The sequence below is a fragment of the Lithobates pipiens genome, unplaced genomic scaffold, assembly GCF_037356315.1.
Source record: "Lithobates pipiens isolate NorthernLeopardFrog02 unplaced genomic scaffold, aLitPip1_a1.2 Scaffold_16, whole genome shotgun sequence".
NCBI lineage: Eukaryota > Metazoa > Chordata > Amphibia > Anura > Ranidae > Lithobates > Lithobates pipiens.
The window spans coordinates 177,819,195-177,838,252 of NW_027507748.1; the positions used below are offsets into that span (position 1 = coordinate 177,819,195).

The 19,058-nt window shown below is 41.8% G+C and overlaps 1 protein-coding gene across 1 annotated transcript in view; it reads right to left on the bottom strand.

Moving 5' to 3' along the window:
* The window catches only part of LOC143982249 (arylsulfatase D-like), a 57,540-nt gene that overhangs the window by 23,968 nt on the left and 14,514 nt on the right, over positions 1-19,058 (bottom strand). The window contains exons 2-5 of the mRNA XM_077480814.1: positions 18,849-18,995; positions 17,951-18,072; positions 16,355-16,477; positions 6,574-6,994 (exon numbers count right to left, since the gene is read on the bottom strand). Coding sequence (XP_077336940.1) covers positions 6,574-6,994; positions 16,355-16,477; positions 17,951-18,072; positions 18,849-18,988 — 806 coding nt within the window. The 5' untranslated portion in view covers positions 18,989-18,995. The remainder of the gene's footprint in view (positions 1-6,573; positions 6,995-16,354; positions 16,478-17,950; positions 18,073-18,848; positions 18,996-19,058) is intronic.

A 19,058-nucleotide genomic window follows, 5' to 3' on the forward strand; every position in this document is an offset into this window, starting at 1 on the left:
TGTAAGACGGTAGGGGGGGGGGGACGTTCCCTCTCACTGTTTGTAAAAACAGTCTAGAGGCTAATTAGCTGCTAGGATTGCTTTTGCATGAAATCAGACCACTGGCTGAAAAGAACGATACCAAGATGATACCTAAACCTGCAAGCATTATTCTGGTATAACCACTCAAATTCCAGCAACATACCAGTACGTTGCTGGTCCTTGTTGGGCATACATTGTACTGAACGAAAAAAAGAGATTGATCGGTGGGTATGCCCACCATTAGAATACTGCACTTCATCCACCCACTTCTAATGATGGGCATACATGCACCATTTTTTGGTGAAAATATTCTCCTACAGCGCTGGAGTCGCTGATTTACATATCGTGATTTACATATCGTGGGAGCAAACGCTGTTGCTGTCAAGATAAATAAATTAGTGATGTAGCTGAATGGCGTACCTGCTATGCAAATGATGGTTAACATGAAAACAAAGTAACATTACAGTATAACAGTAAGATATATCATACATGCAAAGCAAATACAATAGAACACTTTTTAACGCTATCTAAAAAATATATGCCAAATCATGGGGGCAATCATCCCCTAATATTAGGAGCAAAACGCTCCTCCACCTCTGCCCCCATGCTTCATCATATATGCTCTTTTTTTTAACTGTGGTTGTAAAATCACCTCTGACAGCACTGGAGTCACGGCTTTATGTATTGTGGGAGCAAACGCTGTTGCTGTCAGAATAAACAAACCCATGCTGCAGCTGAATGGCGTAACTGCTAAGCAAATGATGGCTAACAATAAAACAAAGTAACATTACAGTATAACAGTAAGACATACCATACCTGCAAAGCAAATACAATAAAACATAGTAAAAATAAAACATTACAGTTCTAAAATACAGTAACAGAGAGAGAAGTAACTCTGCGAATGCTGCAGTTATGTGTTTAGTGTTTTTGTAAATGACGGTGATCGATTGATACAACAACCCTAAACCCTAAACTGCTGGGGACGCTAGTATAGATCTGATCAGGTAAGATATTGTTCCGTTCAGACACTATACTACTAAGGGAGGTGTATGGTGCATGCGTGGGTGTTAGCACTACTGGCACTAATCTGATGCTGCCTAGGGTGACACAGACCCTATCTGACACTAAAACCTAACTGATATCACCCACCGGGTGATCAGTGGGTTAAACCTTTATTTAGGTAATATACGGCGGGTGCCCTGATGCTATAAAAAAAATGAGCTAACCAGCATCACCCGTGACACTAATACAGTGATCACTGGTGAGAGGGGGTGATCAAGGGGTTAAACCTTTATTAGGGGGGATTGAGGGGGTCCCTAGACCTATCTGGGCCTACCACTCAGTACCCTACCCTAACACTGGTACAGTGATCAAAATAAAATATGAACACTGCACTGGGTGACACAGTGACAGGGGCTGAAGGGGTTAACTGGGGGGGGGGTGATTGGGGGGGGATCGGGGACTGACTAGTTTTACCTACGTGAACTGGTTTCAGTGTAGTGTTGGTGCACTAACTCTGAGATGTCTTCTCTCCTCTCTTTGGAACGGAAAGGAGTTCCACGAGGAGAGATGACATCACTTCCTCTGCTGTGTTTACACTTAGCCCTTGTACACATGGTCGGACATTCCAACGGAAAATGTCCGATCGGACTGTGTTGTCGGATAATCCGACTGTGTGTGGGCTCCGGACGGACAAAGTTTTAGAGCTGGGCTATAAAACTTTCTGACAACATGATCCGAGAGATCATGTTGTGTAGAGAATTCCGATCGGACAAAGTGCCACGCATGCTCAGATCAAATTTCTAGACCAAAGCTATTGGCTACTAGCCTGAACGTAGTCCCGTTGTAACGAAATAACGTCATCACGTTACATACGATCGGATTTTCCAACAACTTTTTCCGACCATGTGTATGCAACACAAGTTTCGGACAAAATCCGTCGGACAAAATCCGGCTGATTTTGTTGTCGGAATGTCTGACCGTGTGTACAAGGGCTTATACATGAAGCGAATCTGATCGTCGCGGTCGCCTAGGGCCAACCTGCCACAGTACAAATGCGGTGACTGGTCTGGAACGGTTAATAAAATTATAAGCAATTACTCTGGTTATATGATTCAAATTTTTGTATTTCTTACTATAGTAAATATTGCATACTATCATATCAGACTAATCTCTATCCATGATTACTACAATGGGACTTGAAGTATTATCGCATAACGTTCAAGGTTTCAATTCGCCCAGTAAACGTAAAAAAAAGTTCTGTAATTATAAGAGATTAGGAGTGAATATAATTTTATTGTAGGAAACCCATTTCGCCACCAATAATCACCCGCAATATTTCAGCCAAAAATAAATCTAAATTAACTGATATTAATACCCTAACTAAAGAATTAGACAAACTATATTACAAACCTGAAGGGCCTGGTATGGAATTTAGGGGGCGCCCCATGCCATTTATTTTTTAATTTTGGCATGGGGTTCCCCTCAATATCGATACCAGACCTGAAGGGCCTGGTATGGAATTTAGCGGGTCCCCCACACATTTTTTTTTTATTTTGGTTCGGGGGTTCCCCTGTGGGGCAATTCCATGCCGTTTTTATCAATGAACTTTTATGTGTATTGTCGGACTGACAATTCACTATAGCCATGATTTAAATGACTTTTTTTCCTTTAGAAATGTCATTTTGTGCAGGGACTGTTCTAAACACGGGAAACATGCGCCCCTTTACAGGCATACTATAGACACCCCCCAAGTACGAAATTTAAAGGAATATTACACTTTTATTGTTTCACTTTAAGCATTATTAAAATCACTGCTCCCAAAAAAGCGGCCATTTTTAAAACTTTTTTTTTAATTGATACATGTCCCCTTGGACAGGACCCAGGTCCCCAAACACTATGACAATACCATGCATATAAGTCTTTAAAATTAGCACTTTTGATTTCTCTCATAGACTTTTAAAGGTGTTCCGGGGCTTTTGAATTTGTCGTGAACACCCAAAATTGGTCGCTGTTCGGCGAACTGGCGATTCAAACTCATGTTCAACTCGAACATAAAGCCCATCCCTACTGCTGAACAGAAAAGTCCTTGAGATGGTCCAAAGTGAAATTCCTATTATATAGCAACACTGCCTCTACCATGTTTGCTAGAAAGCTTAAACAATCTTCAAACCCTCCACATGTCTACACATTACGCAATTCCAATGGAGATTTTCTCTGATTTCTACAAAAATCTGCTTTCTGCTCCTCATTCTTCACCAAAGCATTCTTCTCTGAATTGGATTGGAGTTGTTCTGCTTCCCACTCTGTTGCCCAGCAAATTGAAAAACTGAACGCACCATGTATTACTATTAAAATAACTGAGATTATTAAGTCCCTAAAAACTTCCACAGCACCTGGTCCAGATGGGTATTCTACCCATTATTATATAAAAAATATCCCATATTCTGGCCCCTCATTTATCCAAATTATACAATTAATATATTTTACAAGGAAATAAATTCCCAGAGAAAATTCTTCTAGCCAATAAGTGTCTATTACCCAAGCTCCATAAATAGCACACCTTACCACAGAACTACCACCCAATATCAGTTAAAAATAATGACCGTTTGATCATTTGCTAACGGACAGAATGGCTGCAGTCATCACTTCATTAATCTACCCAGACCAAACAGGTTTTATGCCAGGCAGACAGATTACTGACAATATAAGGCTTGCCAGAAATATAATAGAGGACGCTAACCTACATGCAAACCCAGTAGTTATTCTTAGCCTTGATATCCACAAGGCCTTTGATACAGTAGTGTTAGTTGGTCATACCTGGAACTACTACTCCCCAAACATGGTCTTTGCAATGAATTCATGCATGGCTTTAGAGCATAATATCAAAATCCTCAAACTAGAATAAGCCCTTGTACACACGGTCGGAGATTCCGACAACCAAATCCGTCTGATTTTGTCTGACGGATCTTGTCTGAAACTGTTGCATACACACGGTCGGACAAGGTTGTCGGAAAATCCGATCTTTCAGAACGTGATGACGTAATTTCGTTACAATGGGACTACGTTCAGGCTAGTAGCCAATAGCTTTGATGTAGGAATTTGATCAGAGTATGCGTGGCAGTTTGTCCAACCGGATTCTCTACACATGATCGGAGTATGTCAGATCGGAGCAGTTTGTCGGAAAATATTTCCAGCAAGTTGGAAAATTTGGTCTGACGGATATTCCGATGGAAACAGTCCGATGCATACCACACACAGTCGGAATATCCGACAAACCGGTCAGATAGGACACATTCCGTTGGAATCTCCGACCGTGTGTACAAGGGCTTAGACTTCTAAGGGAAAACTCAGCGTTCTTTGCATTAGGTAGAAGTACTAGACAGGGGTGCCCCCTTTCCCCTCTATTTATCCTAGTCATGGAGCCCTTTGCATGTGCCATTCGAATTAATTTTAATACTAAAGGCTATTCCAAAGGCCTAAAAGTCTTCAAACTGAGACTATACGCGGATGACGTTTTGATGTTCCTTTCAGACCCCTTAATTTCCCTTCCAAGCCTTATCAAAGAACTAGAAACATTCCAGGTTCTCACTGGCCTAGGGGTTAATTTATCCAAATGTACTGCAATGCCTATAATTATTCCATCGTTGTTAACAGCATCTTTGAAGGAGAGATTCTCTTCCACCTGGACATCACATTCCTTTAAATATTTGGGCATCCTCCTTACTCCATCTTATAAAACTTTTTTTCAAACCAATTATACATCACTATTCACAAATATTAAAACACTACTAAAATGATGGTCTAATTATCACATCGCATTTTTGGGGAGAATAATAGCTACCAAAATGGTGATTTTACCTAAACTACTTTTTTATTTTAGAGCTTTACCCATACAGAACCCTAAAAGTATGCTATACTCCCTACAAAGAGAAATTAACACATTTATATGGCTCAATAAAAAAAAACAAGGTTAAGTTACTCTCTCATGCACAGATCTCAATCCAATGGTGGTTTGAGCCTTCTTAACTTATGGTGTTATTATTAAGCAGCAAGATTTACACAGATTCTACCACCTCCCCTAACATCCTTTATAGGAGACCCCCGTTTCCCCCCGGCCTTTAGAAATAGTATTACTTTCTTTATGTGGAAATTACGCAACCTCACAACTTTAAAATCCCTATCCCTAAATAACAGATTTCGCCCAATTTCAGAATTACCCCATTATACTCAACTTGAAAAAATCTACCAAAATACTTCTCTCTAACATTACATCCTCCTTATTCCAAATTTGAACAAATCCGCATCTCCTCACCAAGAGATAGGGGCTTGATCGCTCATATTTACTGTTGTTTAAATGAATTTTCTTTCTCAGAAAAATCTAAACCAATGCTGCAATGGGATATTGACCTGAACCAACTTTCTACTCTACCAGAATGGACTACTGTGATCCAAAACCTACAGAAATGTACTCACTCAGTTTCGGCGAAACACCAATCAAAATACATACCAGATGGAACCTAACTCCCTTTAAAATAAACTAATTTTATACATCGGTATCCCCCACTTGTTTTAGGGGATGCCCAGATCAAGGCACCATCTTACATACCTTCTGGAACCGAAAAATTTTGAAACCCATATGGTTACAATCAGCATATAAGATTGAACATATTATAGGCAAAAAATTCCCCTCAACCCTAAGATGTGTTTATTGTTTGCTCGTATATCTAATGTACCCACACAGCATACTAGATTAATACACACGCTGTTTAACTTAATCCACTGGTTGATTTTGCTTTTAACTGGCACTCATCAACAGTCCCTTGGTCCTAGGTATTGAGTAGTATGGAACAAATACAACTCTCATAATGTATCCACCATAAACTCTTTGACACCATGCACATTAAAAAAAAATGGTCCCCTTGGGATATATCACCTCCCTAAGTATCACCTAATGTAACCTAAAAATAAATATAATTTTAGAACAAAACAGTAATGCAAATTATATAACTTTATAAGAAAAATTAATTCTTAGATATCACCATTATTGTTCTTAAGTTGTAATGCTATGTTCTTTTTTATATATACCATTCACCTCATATTAAGTATATACTTGATATAAATTGGATGTACCTATGTTTCTGTTATACATTTGTAGTAAACTTTGACCTTCTGCAATAATAAAAATAGTTTGTAAACAAAAAAAAGAGAACGTTTGAGCAGAAAAGATGCCTATGTGCCCCAAAACGCATGAAAAAGCTCACAGAAGCTCAAACACACAAACAAAAATAGCATAAATGAGCAGAGGGGCGAGTTTTCTAAAAAAAAAAAAAAAAAAAAAAAAAAAACCCCTCATGCTCAAAAAAGCTCAAAGAAGATCAAAGAAGCTCAAGGAAGCTCAATAAAAATGTGCAAAATAGCCCAAAATGTAGCTGAAATAAAAGCTTAAATGCCTGTAAAAGTAGCTTTTTTTTTAGCTGCAGTGTGCATGAGCCCTAACACATATAAACTTTTACTGATCCTATATTGAAAACATAATATGTTTATTTTTACCTGGTAATAAATGCTTTGGCCTCCTCCACTATCTGGCTAACTTTTAATTCCAGATCCATTGGTTGTTCCACAATGTCAAAGTTTCTCATTAATATGCAGTTCCAGTGTGGTAGAAATGCAAAGGCTACATACCAATATAGGAAAAAAATTGAACCAAAAAATGCCAAAATAAAAAGCTTCCATGGAATAATGATTAGATGTAAAAGTTTGATAACTAGTAATGTAAGCACAGTGATGGTGAAAATCTGTGCATAAAAAGTCATTTTTTTCTTGTAATTCAGTAGCATTTCACCTGGTCTTGATGCTTCACAATCATTTATAAGAGTAAAAGGAGTACCAAAAAAATAATCAAAGCCGTGATTTAATGGGTGGTGGCAAAAGTCTTTCCTTGATTCACAATTTACACCTAAGTGCCACTTTCCTGTTTAAAACAAAAATAATATATAAAGACATTTCAATTTTATTAAGACACAACAAAATAAAAAAGATTGTTAAAAATTAGAACATACAGTAAGAGATCCCAGACACCAGTTTGCCATACAATACTACTGGAAATTAACATTTCAAAACAATATAATTTCATGTTAAATGCAAGGGAATGGTATGTTGTTATTTGGGATGAGAAGTGTGATTTTGTTTAAACTGCTTTCACAACAAAATTAACAATTTAGCCATGGGTAACAGTTTGCAGAAGTAAAAAATGAATTTTTACTCAATGAGCTATCAAGAGCTGTGAGAGATCACTGAACATCCGTTTGCTGATCTCTCATGTGAAATATATAAATTTCAGAAACCAAAATACAGATGAATGGAATGGTGCTAAATCTAGTGAGGTAATGAAGTGAATAATTGCAAATGTCAAACCGCAAACAAAAAAAACCCCTAATATCATAAATCATTTATAGGAAATCATCAAACCAAAAAATAAAAAAAATCCATTTAACATATATAAACAGTGCACAGTGTAAACAGAGTAGATTAGTACAAAAAATGCACATATGAAAAAGAAAAAACAGTGAATCACACTTTGCTATTGTCTTGTATTGTGGAGATTTGTAAAGTCCAGTGTGAAGATGGTGAACACCATAAAAACAGTTTATATATAAAGTGCTGTGACCCAGTGATATTCAGATCAATAGTGAAAAGCCAGTGCTCTATTCCGGGGACAATCCACCACTGTGTGCAATGGCTGCTCACCTTAAAAGAAAGAATAATTACGCTTCAATAGAGTCAACCAGTCCTCTATGACGACTGTTACTCTGTAACAGGTGCTTCTCGGCTCGCACATGGCCCTTGAGAAAGTCACATGTCAGTGACGCACCGCGTTGTGAGGAACCGGCTGAGACCGGAAGTTCGGATTTGATAATGTATCATCGTGTGACCCCCTTCGTCATGATTTACTGCACGTATTGCTGTAATTTTAACTGTAAGTGACTACATTGTTAAAATAAAATTGTTTATTATACTACACTATGAAGAGAATCACCTGTTACAGAGTAACAATCATTATCGGAGGACTGGTTGACTCTATTGCAGCGCATTAACCTTTGTTTTAAGGTGAGTGGCCATTGCATACAGTGGTGGATTGTCCTTGGGATAGCACACCAGCTTTTCACTATTGGCCTAAATATCACCGGATCATAGCACTTTATATATTGTAAGGGATCTTCCCGGGGTAGGGTGTGTTTGGACACAGTTCACAGCAGACTTGGACTTTATAAAGCAGACCTTGGCGTTTATTCGTGGTACAAACAGTCCAACAAACAAAATATACAGCAACACCGTGCTTCTTGTGTATAACAGGAACAAAATAATAACAAAAACAAACAACCTAGCCCGGCTGGGCGCTTACTAAACAGGTTCTTCTCACCTATCTGACACTTATAAACACAGCGTCTTTCGCCTGGATATCGCAGGGTGGATTTTAGCTCCAGCAGTGGCTGTGCTTGCAGCTTCCTCAAACACACAGACTGTTCGTTTCCCTGGCTGAGAGCAAACACCTGCAGGCCCACAGAGCCTTTACCTTCCCAGGCTAATTAGGATCAAAGCTCACCTGATCCAAAACCCAGAACTGGAACAAGGGATGGGGGGTGTGGAATGACAGGTCCCTCTACCAAACCTACCTGCCATTCCATATAAACCCAGGCCCGGCAAGATTAAATAACAACTCAGCAGCATATTGCTGCTGAGAAACTGATCCATCCTGGACTTACCATCTCACACTGTGTAGCAACCTAGGTGAGATGTACACCCCCTCAACCACTTCTCCAGTGACATGTCTACATATCCCCCCCCTCTTTTTCAGACCGGAGGGCTGAGCCTTTTGTCCCCACAGACAACTCACCCTCGACAATGCGTCAGCATTTGCCTGTAATTTCCCTGGCCTGTGTTCCACAGTGAAATTAAAGTTTTGTAAGGACAGAAACCATCTAGTCACTCTTGCATTTCTCTCCTTGTTTAACTTCATCCATGTTAGGGGGGCATGGTCTGTCACCAACTTGAATTTCCTGCCTAGCAAGTAATACTTTAAAGATTCTAGGGCCCACTTCACTGCCAAACATTCTCGCTCCACAATGGCATAATTTTTTTCGGCCGGGGTTAGTTTTCTACTCAAGTACGTCACCGGATGCTCCTCACCATTCACTACTTGTGAGAGTACTGCACCTAAGCCTGTGTTAGAGGCATCTGTCTGGACCAGAAATTCTCGCCTGAAATTGGGGGTAACTAACACAGGTGGTTGGCACAAGGCAGACTTAAGGCTTTGGAAAGCCTTCTCGGCCTCTGGGGTCCACGTGACCATTGCTGTCTTTCCGCCCTTTGTCAAGTCAGTTAGTGGAGCAGCAACTGAGGCAAAGTTCGGCACAAATCTACGGTAATAACCGGTAATACCCAGGAAAGCTCTAACCTGTTTCCTTGTCAGGGGTCTAGGCCAATTCTGTATTGCCTCAATTTTATTTAGCTGTGGCTTAATCAATCCTCTCCCAACAATGTAGCCCAGATATTTGGCCTCTTCTAGGGCTAGAGCACACTTCTCGGCATTTATGGTCAACCCTGCATCACTTATGGTATCCAACACGGCCTGTACCTTACAGAGGTGACTTTCCCAATCAGGGCTAAAAATGACCACATCATCGAGGTAGGCGGCTGAGTAATCCCGATGTGGTCGCAGAATCAAGTCCATCAACCTCTGGAAAGTTGCAGGCGCTCCATGTAACCCGAATGGCATCACTACATACTGGAATAGCCCATCAGGGGTGGAGAATGCAGTTTTCTTTTTAGCCTCGCCAGAAAGTGGAATCTGCCAGTAGCCCTTTGTGAGATCGAGGGTGGTTATGTACCTGGCGTTACCTAACTTCTCAATCAACTCTACCCTGGGCATAGGATAAGCATCGAACTTGGAGATCTCATTCAACTTTCTGAAATCGTTACAGAACCTCCAAGTTCCATTGGGCTTTGGGATTAGCACAATCGGGCTGGACCATTCACTCTGTGACACCTCAATTACCCCCAGATCAAGCATACGTTTTACCTCGGCAGATACGGCTTTCCTACGTGCCTCCGGTATCCTATAGGGCTTTAGGTTTACTCTGCTTCTAGGCTCAGTTTCAATGTGATGATGGATGAGGTGGGTACGCCCTGGGAGGTCAGAGAACTTGTTTTTGTTTTTCTGTAAAAATTCCAGAGCCTCCTGTTTCTGTGACACTGATAGAGCATCACCTACCTTGACTGGAGGGATTGGTGGTGACAAATTATTAACAGTATTTGTCGCCACCAAGGATTCCCTGTCTTTCCAGGGCTTGATCAAGTTTATGTGATAAACTTGGAAAGGCTTCCTTCTACCTGGTTGGTGCACCTTGTAGTTCACCTCACTGATCTTTTCAACAATTTCATAAGGACCTTGCCACTTCGCTAAGAATTTACTCTCAACAGTGGGGACTAGTATAAGGACCCTATCGCCTGGGTTGAATGTCCTGATTCTTGCGGACCGGTTGTAAATTCTACTTTGGGCCTCTTGAGCTCTCTGGAGGTGTTCCCTTACCAGGGGCATTACAGTGGCTATACGGTCCTGCATTTGTGCTACATGCTCAATAACACTCTTGTATGGGGTGGACTCACTCTCCCATGTCTCTTTTGCAATGTCCAGTAGACCCCTAGGGTGACGACCATAGACCAACTCGAATGGTGAGAACCCTGTGGATGCTTGGGGCACCTCCCTAATAGCAAACATGAGGTAGGGCAATAAATGATCCCAGTCACGACCATCTTTTCCCACCACTTTCTTCAACATATGTTTCAAAGTTTTATTAAATCTCTCCACCAATCCGTCCGTCTGGGGGTGGTATACAGAGGTACGGATGTGTGAGACTTTAAATAGTTTGCATAATTCCTTCATCAGTTTTGACATAAATGGCGTACCTTGGTCAGTTAGGATTTCTTTGGGGATCCCAGTCCTAGAGAACATATAAAACAACTCACGTGCAATTGTTTTAGATGCAGTGTTTCTTAAGGGTACAGCCTCAGGATAGCGGGTCGCATAATCTATGACTACCAAAATATACTGGTGTCCTCTAGCTGACTTTACCACGGGACCCACTAAATCCATGGCAATACGCTCAAAAGGCACCTCTATAATAGGGAGCGAAACCAAAGGACTGCGAAAATGTGACACTGGGGCACTAACCTGACATGTGGGGCACGACTCGCAGTATTTTTTAATGTCATCATATATCGCCGGCCAAAAAAACCTCTGGAGAACCCTCTCTCGCGTTTTGTCAGTCCCCAAGTGTCCCCCAAGAACATGGTTATGTGCCATGTCAAGCACCTGACGCCGGTACGGCTTAGGTACCAGAAGCTGTTCCACAATCTCATCCTTAACCTTATTGACTCTATAGAAAAGATCATTAGTCACCGAAAAATGTGGAAATCTTTTTTCAGCATCTGGTTCCTGAGGTACCCCATTCATAACAGCAACCTGCTCTCTCGCATTTTTGAGAGTGGGGTCCTGTAATTGTGCAGCGCCAAAATTATCCCTAGACACCTCTAAGTCTAGTATATTTTGCTCAGTGGGAGGAGCCTCCTCCTCCCCAGCCAGGACCTGCAAAGGAGAACAATCATTTTCATCCTGCACACTTCTATCATTCACAGGGGACAAAGCAACCCCCTTAGAGGTATCCCCACTCCTTTTGGGGATTTTTCTTTTTTCCCAGAGAGCCCAGAATAATGGAAAATCGCGCCCCAATATTACATTATGCATGAGGTTTTTTACCACACCCACTTCATATTGTACGGTGCCTTGTTCAGTCCCGACTTTAGCCAGCACTATAGGGTACACTTTGGTATCACCATGTATGCACACAACACTCATATGCTTTTTAGACTCTAAGTCCCCAGCCACCAGGCTAGCATGCACCAAGGTTACAAGGCTTCCCGAGTCCATTAACGCCTCAACGGGAAGGTCATTGATGGTAATATTGCAGATTTGCGGTTCAGTCTCTAGTCCAGGAACTGCAGCACAAGATGGTTCCGCAAACAGCGACTGACGCCGGCTAGCGTCACACTCCATGGGTTCAGTGGTAAGAGGGCAATGGGCAGACACGTGTCCCGCCTCATGGCATCTCCAACACTGGATAGGGCCTGGTCTCTTTGGCAAGGAGTCCTTTTCAGAGCCCCTTAGCCACCCGGGACCATCACCAGTCTTTTGTCCCTGAGACACCACTTGAGCCCTTTTCCCTCCATCAGCACCCCTCCACACTCCCCCAATAGATGGAAGTCTCTTACCAGCTGACGGCACAGATCTGGCGCTCCGGGGAGGTGAAGATGCTGCAGGAACATCACGGAGGTAGTCCTCAGTCGCCTGGAACCTCTCCACAAGGTTGACAAGTTCGTTTGCATTCTTAGGATCACCTTGTCCCACCCAGCGTTGCAGGTCAGTAGGAAGCGCTCGGAGGTAGCGATCCATCACGACCTTCTCTAGGATTTGTGCAGGAGTAGAAGTGTCTGGCTCCAACCACTTTCTTGCCAAATGGATTAGGTCATACATCTGGGACCTCGCTGATTTGTCCAGACTGTAGCTCCAGTTGCGTACCCTCCGGGCACGGACTGCAGTAGTAACTCCTAGTCGGGCAAGTATCTCCTCTTTTAGCCGAGTATAGTCCTTAACCTCTTGCTCACTGAGGTCATAGTAGGCCTTTTGAGGTTCACCTATTAAATAGGGCGCAATTACCTCTGCCCACTCAGCGGCTGGTAACTTCTCTCGCTCAGCCACGCGCTCAAATACTGTTAGATAGGCCTCAACATCGTCCTCAGCAGTCATCTTTTGCAGCGCTTTCTGCACAGTCCTTCTCCCAAAAAAAATCTCTGGAGCGGCTCCCATCACTGTGGGTGGATTAGCAACCACAGGCGCCTCTCGATTTACGATCAGGTGCTCGATAAGTTGTTGTTGGCTTTGGCGCAAAGCTTGCAACTCTTCCTTATGCATCTGCTGTTGTGCAGCCATGGACTGTTCATGTCATCTATTGGCCTCTGTCTGAGCCTGCTGTTGTTGCAAACTCACTTGCATAAACTGCTTCAGCATCTCCTCCATGTTGCTGGACTGTTCTTGGAGTGTAGTTGCAGCTTTCACCCAGGACATCAGCAGCTGTAGCCAAGTCTGTCCACACCGTTGCCCCTAGCAACCGTGTTGCCCGCATTCTCCACCAATTGTAAGGGATCTTCCCGGGGTAGGGTGTGTTTGGACACAGTTCACAGCAGACTTGGACTTTATAAAGCAGACCTTGGCGTTTATTCGTGGTACAAACAGTCCAACAAACAAAATATACAGCAACACCGTGCTTCTTGTGTATAACAGGAACAAAATAATAACAAAAACAAACAACCTAGCCCGGCTGGGCGCTTACTAAACAGGTTCTTCTCACCTATCTGACACTTATAAACACAGCGTCTTTCGCCTGGATATCGCAGGGTGGATTTTAGCTCCAGCAGTGGCTGTGCTTGCAGCTTCCTCAAACACACAGACTGTTCGTTTCCCTGGCTGAGAGCAAACACCTGCAGGCCCGCAGAGCCTTTACCTTCCCAGGCTAATTAGGATCAAAGCTCACCTGATCCAAAACCCAGAACTGGAACAAGGGATGGGGGGTGTGGAATGACAGGTCCCTCTACCAAACCTACCTGCCATTCCATATAAACCCAGGCCCGGCAAGATTAAATAACAACTCAGCAGCATATTGCTGCTGAGAAACTGATCCATCCTGGACTTACCATCTCACACTGTGTAGCAACCTAGGTGAGATGTACACCCCCTCAACCACTTCTCCAGTGACATGTCTACAATATATAAATTATTTTTATGGTGTTCACCATCTTCACACTGGAATTTGCTATTATCACATATTGTAGAGATTTGTAAAGTGTGATTCACTGTTTTTTCTTTTCTATATGTGCATTTTTCCTATGGATCCTGTTTACATACACTGTGCACTGTTTATATACTGTATGTTAAATGTATTTTTAAAATTGTTTGGGGGTTTGAAGATTTCCTACAAATGATTTATGATATTAGGGATTTTTTTGTTTGCCGTTTGACATTTGATATTATTATTCACCTCATTACCTCACTAGATTGAGCGCTGTCCCATTTATCTGTATTTTGGTTTCTAGATATGTGGTGACACTATAGGGTTTGGCTGCCCTCTCTTAAATCGCTTTATCACTGCATTTTTTTCTTGGACATAGCTTCATTCACGTTTTTTATCACACTCACTTAGTAGCACATTTGTTTTTCAGACTACACCTCAGTTATACATTTTAGAGCTGTTAAATCTCAGCAGCTTCTATGAATAGAGGAGCTGGATGGAAATAATGGTCCTAGTCATATGACAGCCCCTTAGTAGGGCAGCACAGTGGTGTAGTGGTTAGCACTTTCACTTAGCAGCAATAGGGTCACTGGTTCAAATCCCAACTATGACACCCTCTGCCTGGAGTTTGAATGTTCTCCCTGTGCCTGTGTGTGTTTCCTCTGGGTACTCCAGCTTCCTCCCACACTCCAAAGACATGCTGGTAGGTTAATCAGATCCTGTCTATAAATTGGTCCTAGTATCTGTGTTTGTAAGTGCATCGGGAGCCTACAGGGTAAGACTGCACTATATCAAGATGCAACTCAACTCAGTTGTGTTAAAGTGGTTCCAAAGACTGAAGGTTTACTTTTATGTATTTTAACGCATGAAGGTAAAAAATCTTCAATATGCAGCTCCCCCTTCCTTGGCTCCCCTAATACTTACCTATGCCCGATCTTGATCTAACAATGTGCACAAGGATAGCTGTTCTCTTGGGTCTCTTGCTCCTCATTGGTTGAGATGCAGTAGCAGGAGCCATTGGTTTCCATTGCTGTCAATCACAGCCAGTGCAGAGGGAGCAGGGGGCTGTCTTATGGACACAGAGAGCGGGGCTCAGGAGCAAGCATGCATGAGTACCCCCATAGCAAGGGGCTTGCTTTAGGGGCACTGGACAGCAGGGAGGGGCCCAAAGCACCACCAGGGTACCTGAGAAGAGGAGGCAAGTATAACACATCTGTTATTTTAAAAAATGCCTTTACAAATCCTTTAGGGTAGAACTAATGGTAAAATCTTTTTTTTTATTTATTTTGGATAGAGTAAGTAAGGTTATAATCCCTGTCTGTAAGCTGGTGCTTTAAAAGGTATTGCCATGTTATGAGTGTTGTTTGTTCTTTTATTTTTATTGTGCCCTATTGGTATACTCTATTGGAGTTGGGCAGACGATTCAGGTCAAGCAAAATTTCACCTGTTCGCCCATCCAGCAAACACCTAAAGTTGCCGGGCGATCGGCGGGTGTTCGCCCCGCGCTGCACAGTGCATTCTTAGCCCTGGTTCAGGATGCAGTGAATAGCTGGTTGTTAAGGAGCGGGGCAGGGAAGCCAATGAGTCATCAGCTGCCAATGGGCTTCCCCGCTGACAGCTGAATTAAAAAAAAAACAAAAAAACCTTGCCAGCAATAAAAAAGTGAAAATAAAAAAATGGTGTGGAGGTCCCCTCAATCCATAACATATCCTTCTCTGAGCAGGCAGCCTGGCAGTCCAAGAAAGGAGGGACAAGCGAACGGGCGGCACAGTAAGGTAAGGGGTGGAGCCACCTGACAACGTCACCTGGTGGCACCGCCCCTGTGATATGATCACTGACTGATGCATGCTGGGTTGGTGATGGCACAATGGGGGGGGTGCCGCCACTAGGTGGCCCCACCCTTACCTATATAAGAACTATCAAACTGCAAGCCAGGCATTGCCTTAGCTGAGGGCCAAGCATTTATTTTCTTTTTTTTCAGGTCTGGCGGTGTGGCGAGCATCATGATCGATCATGGGTTTACATCGGGGAACACTGTTTTTTTATTTTTAATAAAGGAATTGTCAAAAACTGCCTCCTGTTTTTATTTATTTTTACACTTGGTAAATAGGTAGGGGTATTATGTGCCCAATATGCATTTACATGGGGGGCAGGATCTGGGGGCCCCCTTGTTAAAGGAAGCTTCCAGATTTCGATAAGCCCCCTGCCTGCAGACCCCCACAACCACAGACCAGAGTTGTGGGGATGAGGCCTTTGTCCCCATCAACATGAGCACAAGGTGCTTTGAGGTGGATTGACACCTTTAAAAAGGCTGACAATGCCTTTACCCCAATATTTCTCATTTAACCCTAAAACAAAGATTGGATTAAGCAAGGTGGACACTGAAAAAGGACATACACAAAATATGGATAATTCTCTGCAATACTCACCAATAATTCCTGTGGAATAACCTTGTTGCTTTAATATCTTTGCAAATGTTGTTTCATTACTGGGGAGACCACCAGATGCAGCGTTCCAATACAAAACCTCATACTCACGGTGTCCTGTCATGCCTAAACACAGAAAAAAATGGAACAAGGACGAGAAGCATCAGTAGTTATACTACAATTAATATACAACTATAATTTAATTTTAAAAAATAGAGGACCACCCCATCCTTGTCCCCCTTCCCTCCTGTGTCTCTTCGCCTTCCTTCATCCTTCTTCCTTTTCTTATCTTTGCTCTTCGCTTCCTCTACCCATTTCTTTTTTGCTGTTTGACTTTAAATTATTTTTTGTGTTTGCTCTTGAATCCATATTATAGTTGGGTAAATACTCTTCACGTTGTTTCTGCTCCCTAGTTTCAGGGATGGTTCACCCTACTATGGGGTCTCCTGACCTTAGGATTCCCCCCTAGTTTATATCGGATCCAAAATTGATATGTCACCTAATCATTCTGGTAGAGCTATTGGAACCTGGAAACTATAATCTGTTCTACATTGAACTCTATTGTATCTTCATACTTTTGTCGCTGGCTGTATACTTATGTCGCGACTGTTTTCAATTGTACGATTTCGTTTGTTTGTATAATTTTGCCTTTTATATCTTAATAAAATATTTGAAAGAAAAAAATAGAGGACCAAGCAGAGTGAGAGAGAGAGAGAGAGATAATACATTGCATGGGAATGCAATGCAACATCCATAAAGGAAAAACACACTCCTGAATTAAAATTTCCTCTATGTCATCAGAGAAGGAGTTAGGGAGAGAATGTCTAAAAACTATTCTAAAGGGCACTAGTTTGCTCAAAGTAAATGTAAAATGCTTTTATTTTATGATCTTATTAATATCATTCCAATAAATATTAATAGCAAATTTACAAAAACTAAGCTTTTGTTTGACACTCTGGACACGGAGCTGCACTTAACAAGTTAACCATCATTGCATCCACATCTGTATCCACAGCTAAGGTCTTTACTTGCGATGTCCCAGGAGCTGTATGCCACCCAGAATCCACAGGTAGATCCTCAGTGAGGGAGATAAAGGATCCTTCTCCAGACCAGGACTCCATACCAGTGCCGTCAAGCAAATATATCTGGATATCAACCAATCTCTTGCTGATATCCAGACTGCAGATATCTCTGTCACTAGCTTTCTCCTAGAGGCAGCAGCCCCAATAGAACCGGAACCCTCCCTGCAGAGGAGCAGACACTCTAGCAAGGCCTTCCAAACCTTTATCACCTCCCCAGCCACCTTCTGGATGCCTTATTCCAGGGATTGGCTGGGCATGATAAATATTCATAGTGGTCATTTGAGTCTCTCTGCCCTACATTCTAGAAGATTCTTCCAGAAGCAGGTGAGAGAAAAACCCAGCTTAGGAAACCCTGAACAGATAAAACCAATAGATCTTTGCTCAACTCACTATGGCGAACCAAAAAAAATGATATTTAAGCTAGCTGTCTAACTAGAGGAGGGCACTACATACATTTATTATACATTTACAAATGTTTCAAATGCCAATTATTCTGTTAAATTGACCAATAAATTACCCGTTCTTATAGGATATCGGCCAGTTAGAAAGGCTGATCTACTTGGAGAGCATACGGGAGCTGCAGAAATATGATGTGTAAGTTTCACACCTTCTTTTGCTAATCTGTCAATGTTAGGGGTCCTGAAAATGAGAAATTATTAAGCGTTAGTAAACTGATAAGTGAAAAGAAACCATAAATAAAATAATACATGTAAAACGTGCCTATGCTGGCCCATACAAGCACACATATGCAACATCTGAAAGTAGAAGCACAGAGTTTCAAAATTAACACTGACCAATTTCCAACAGACCACAATACTTATGCCGCGTACACACGACTGGACCGTCAGAATAAACTCTGACAGTCTTTCCGACTGAGTTTCTGACAGAGTTCCGACCGAATGGACTTGCCTACACACAATCACACCAAAGTCTGTTTGTTTCTAACGAGATGACGTATGACGGGTCTAGAAAAGGAAGTTCAATAGCCAGTAGCCAATAGCTGCCCTTGTGTCGTATTTGGTCTGTTGGACCAGCATACAGACGAACGGTTTTCCTGACATGAATTGATTCCATCAGAAATATTTAAAACATGTTCTATTTCTAGGTCTGTCAGATTTAAAAAAAAAAAAAAAGTCCGCTGCACCCAACTACGATCAGATGAAATTATTCAGTCGGGCATTTTCTACTGGAAAGTCCGATCGTGTGTACGCAGCATTAGATGGGTGTTCAACAGCATCAATTCTATATTTACATTTCATTTTCTGAGAGTGAAAACCGTGCATATACTCTAATAAATGTAAAAACATACCTAACACTTTTCAGGTAAAAGAGCAGAAATTTGCTAGTATGGAGAGAAAAAGCATATTCCTTTTATGTAAGAAAAAACAACATTACAATCCACAATTACCGGTTACCTTATTGTATTATTCCCAAAGCATCCTACGTCTCCAATTCCAAGATCATCGGCCATGAGCAATAAAATGTTTGGCTTGTGACCATTTGTTGGATATGAACAAATAATCAGAAAGTAAAGTAGAAATGGCAAAGTGTCCATGACATTCCTGAAAAAGAATACAAATTGTATTACAAAATGTAAAAAGTGTTACTGGAAATGGAAGTCTAAA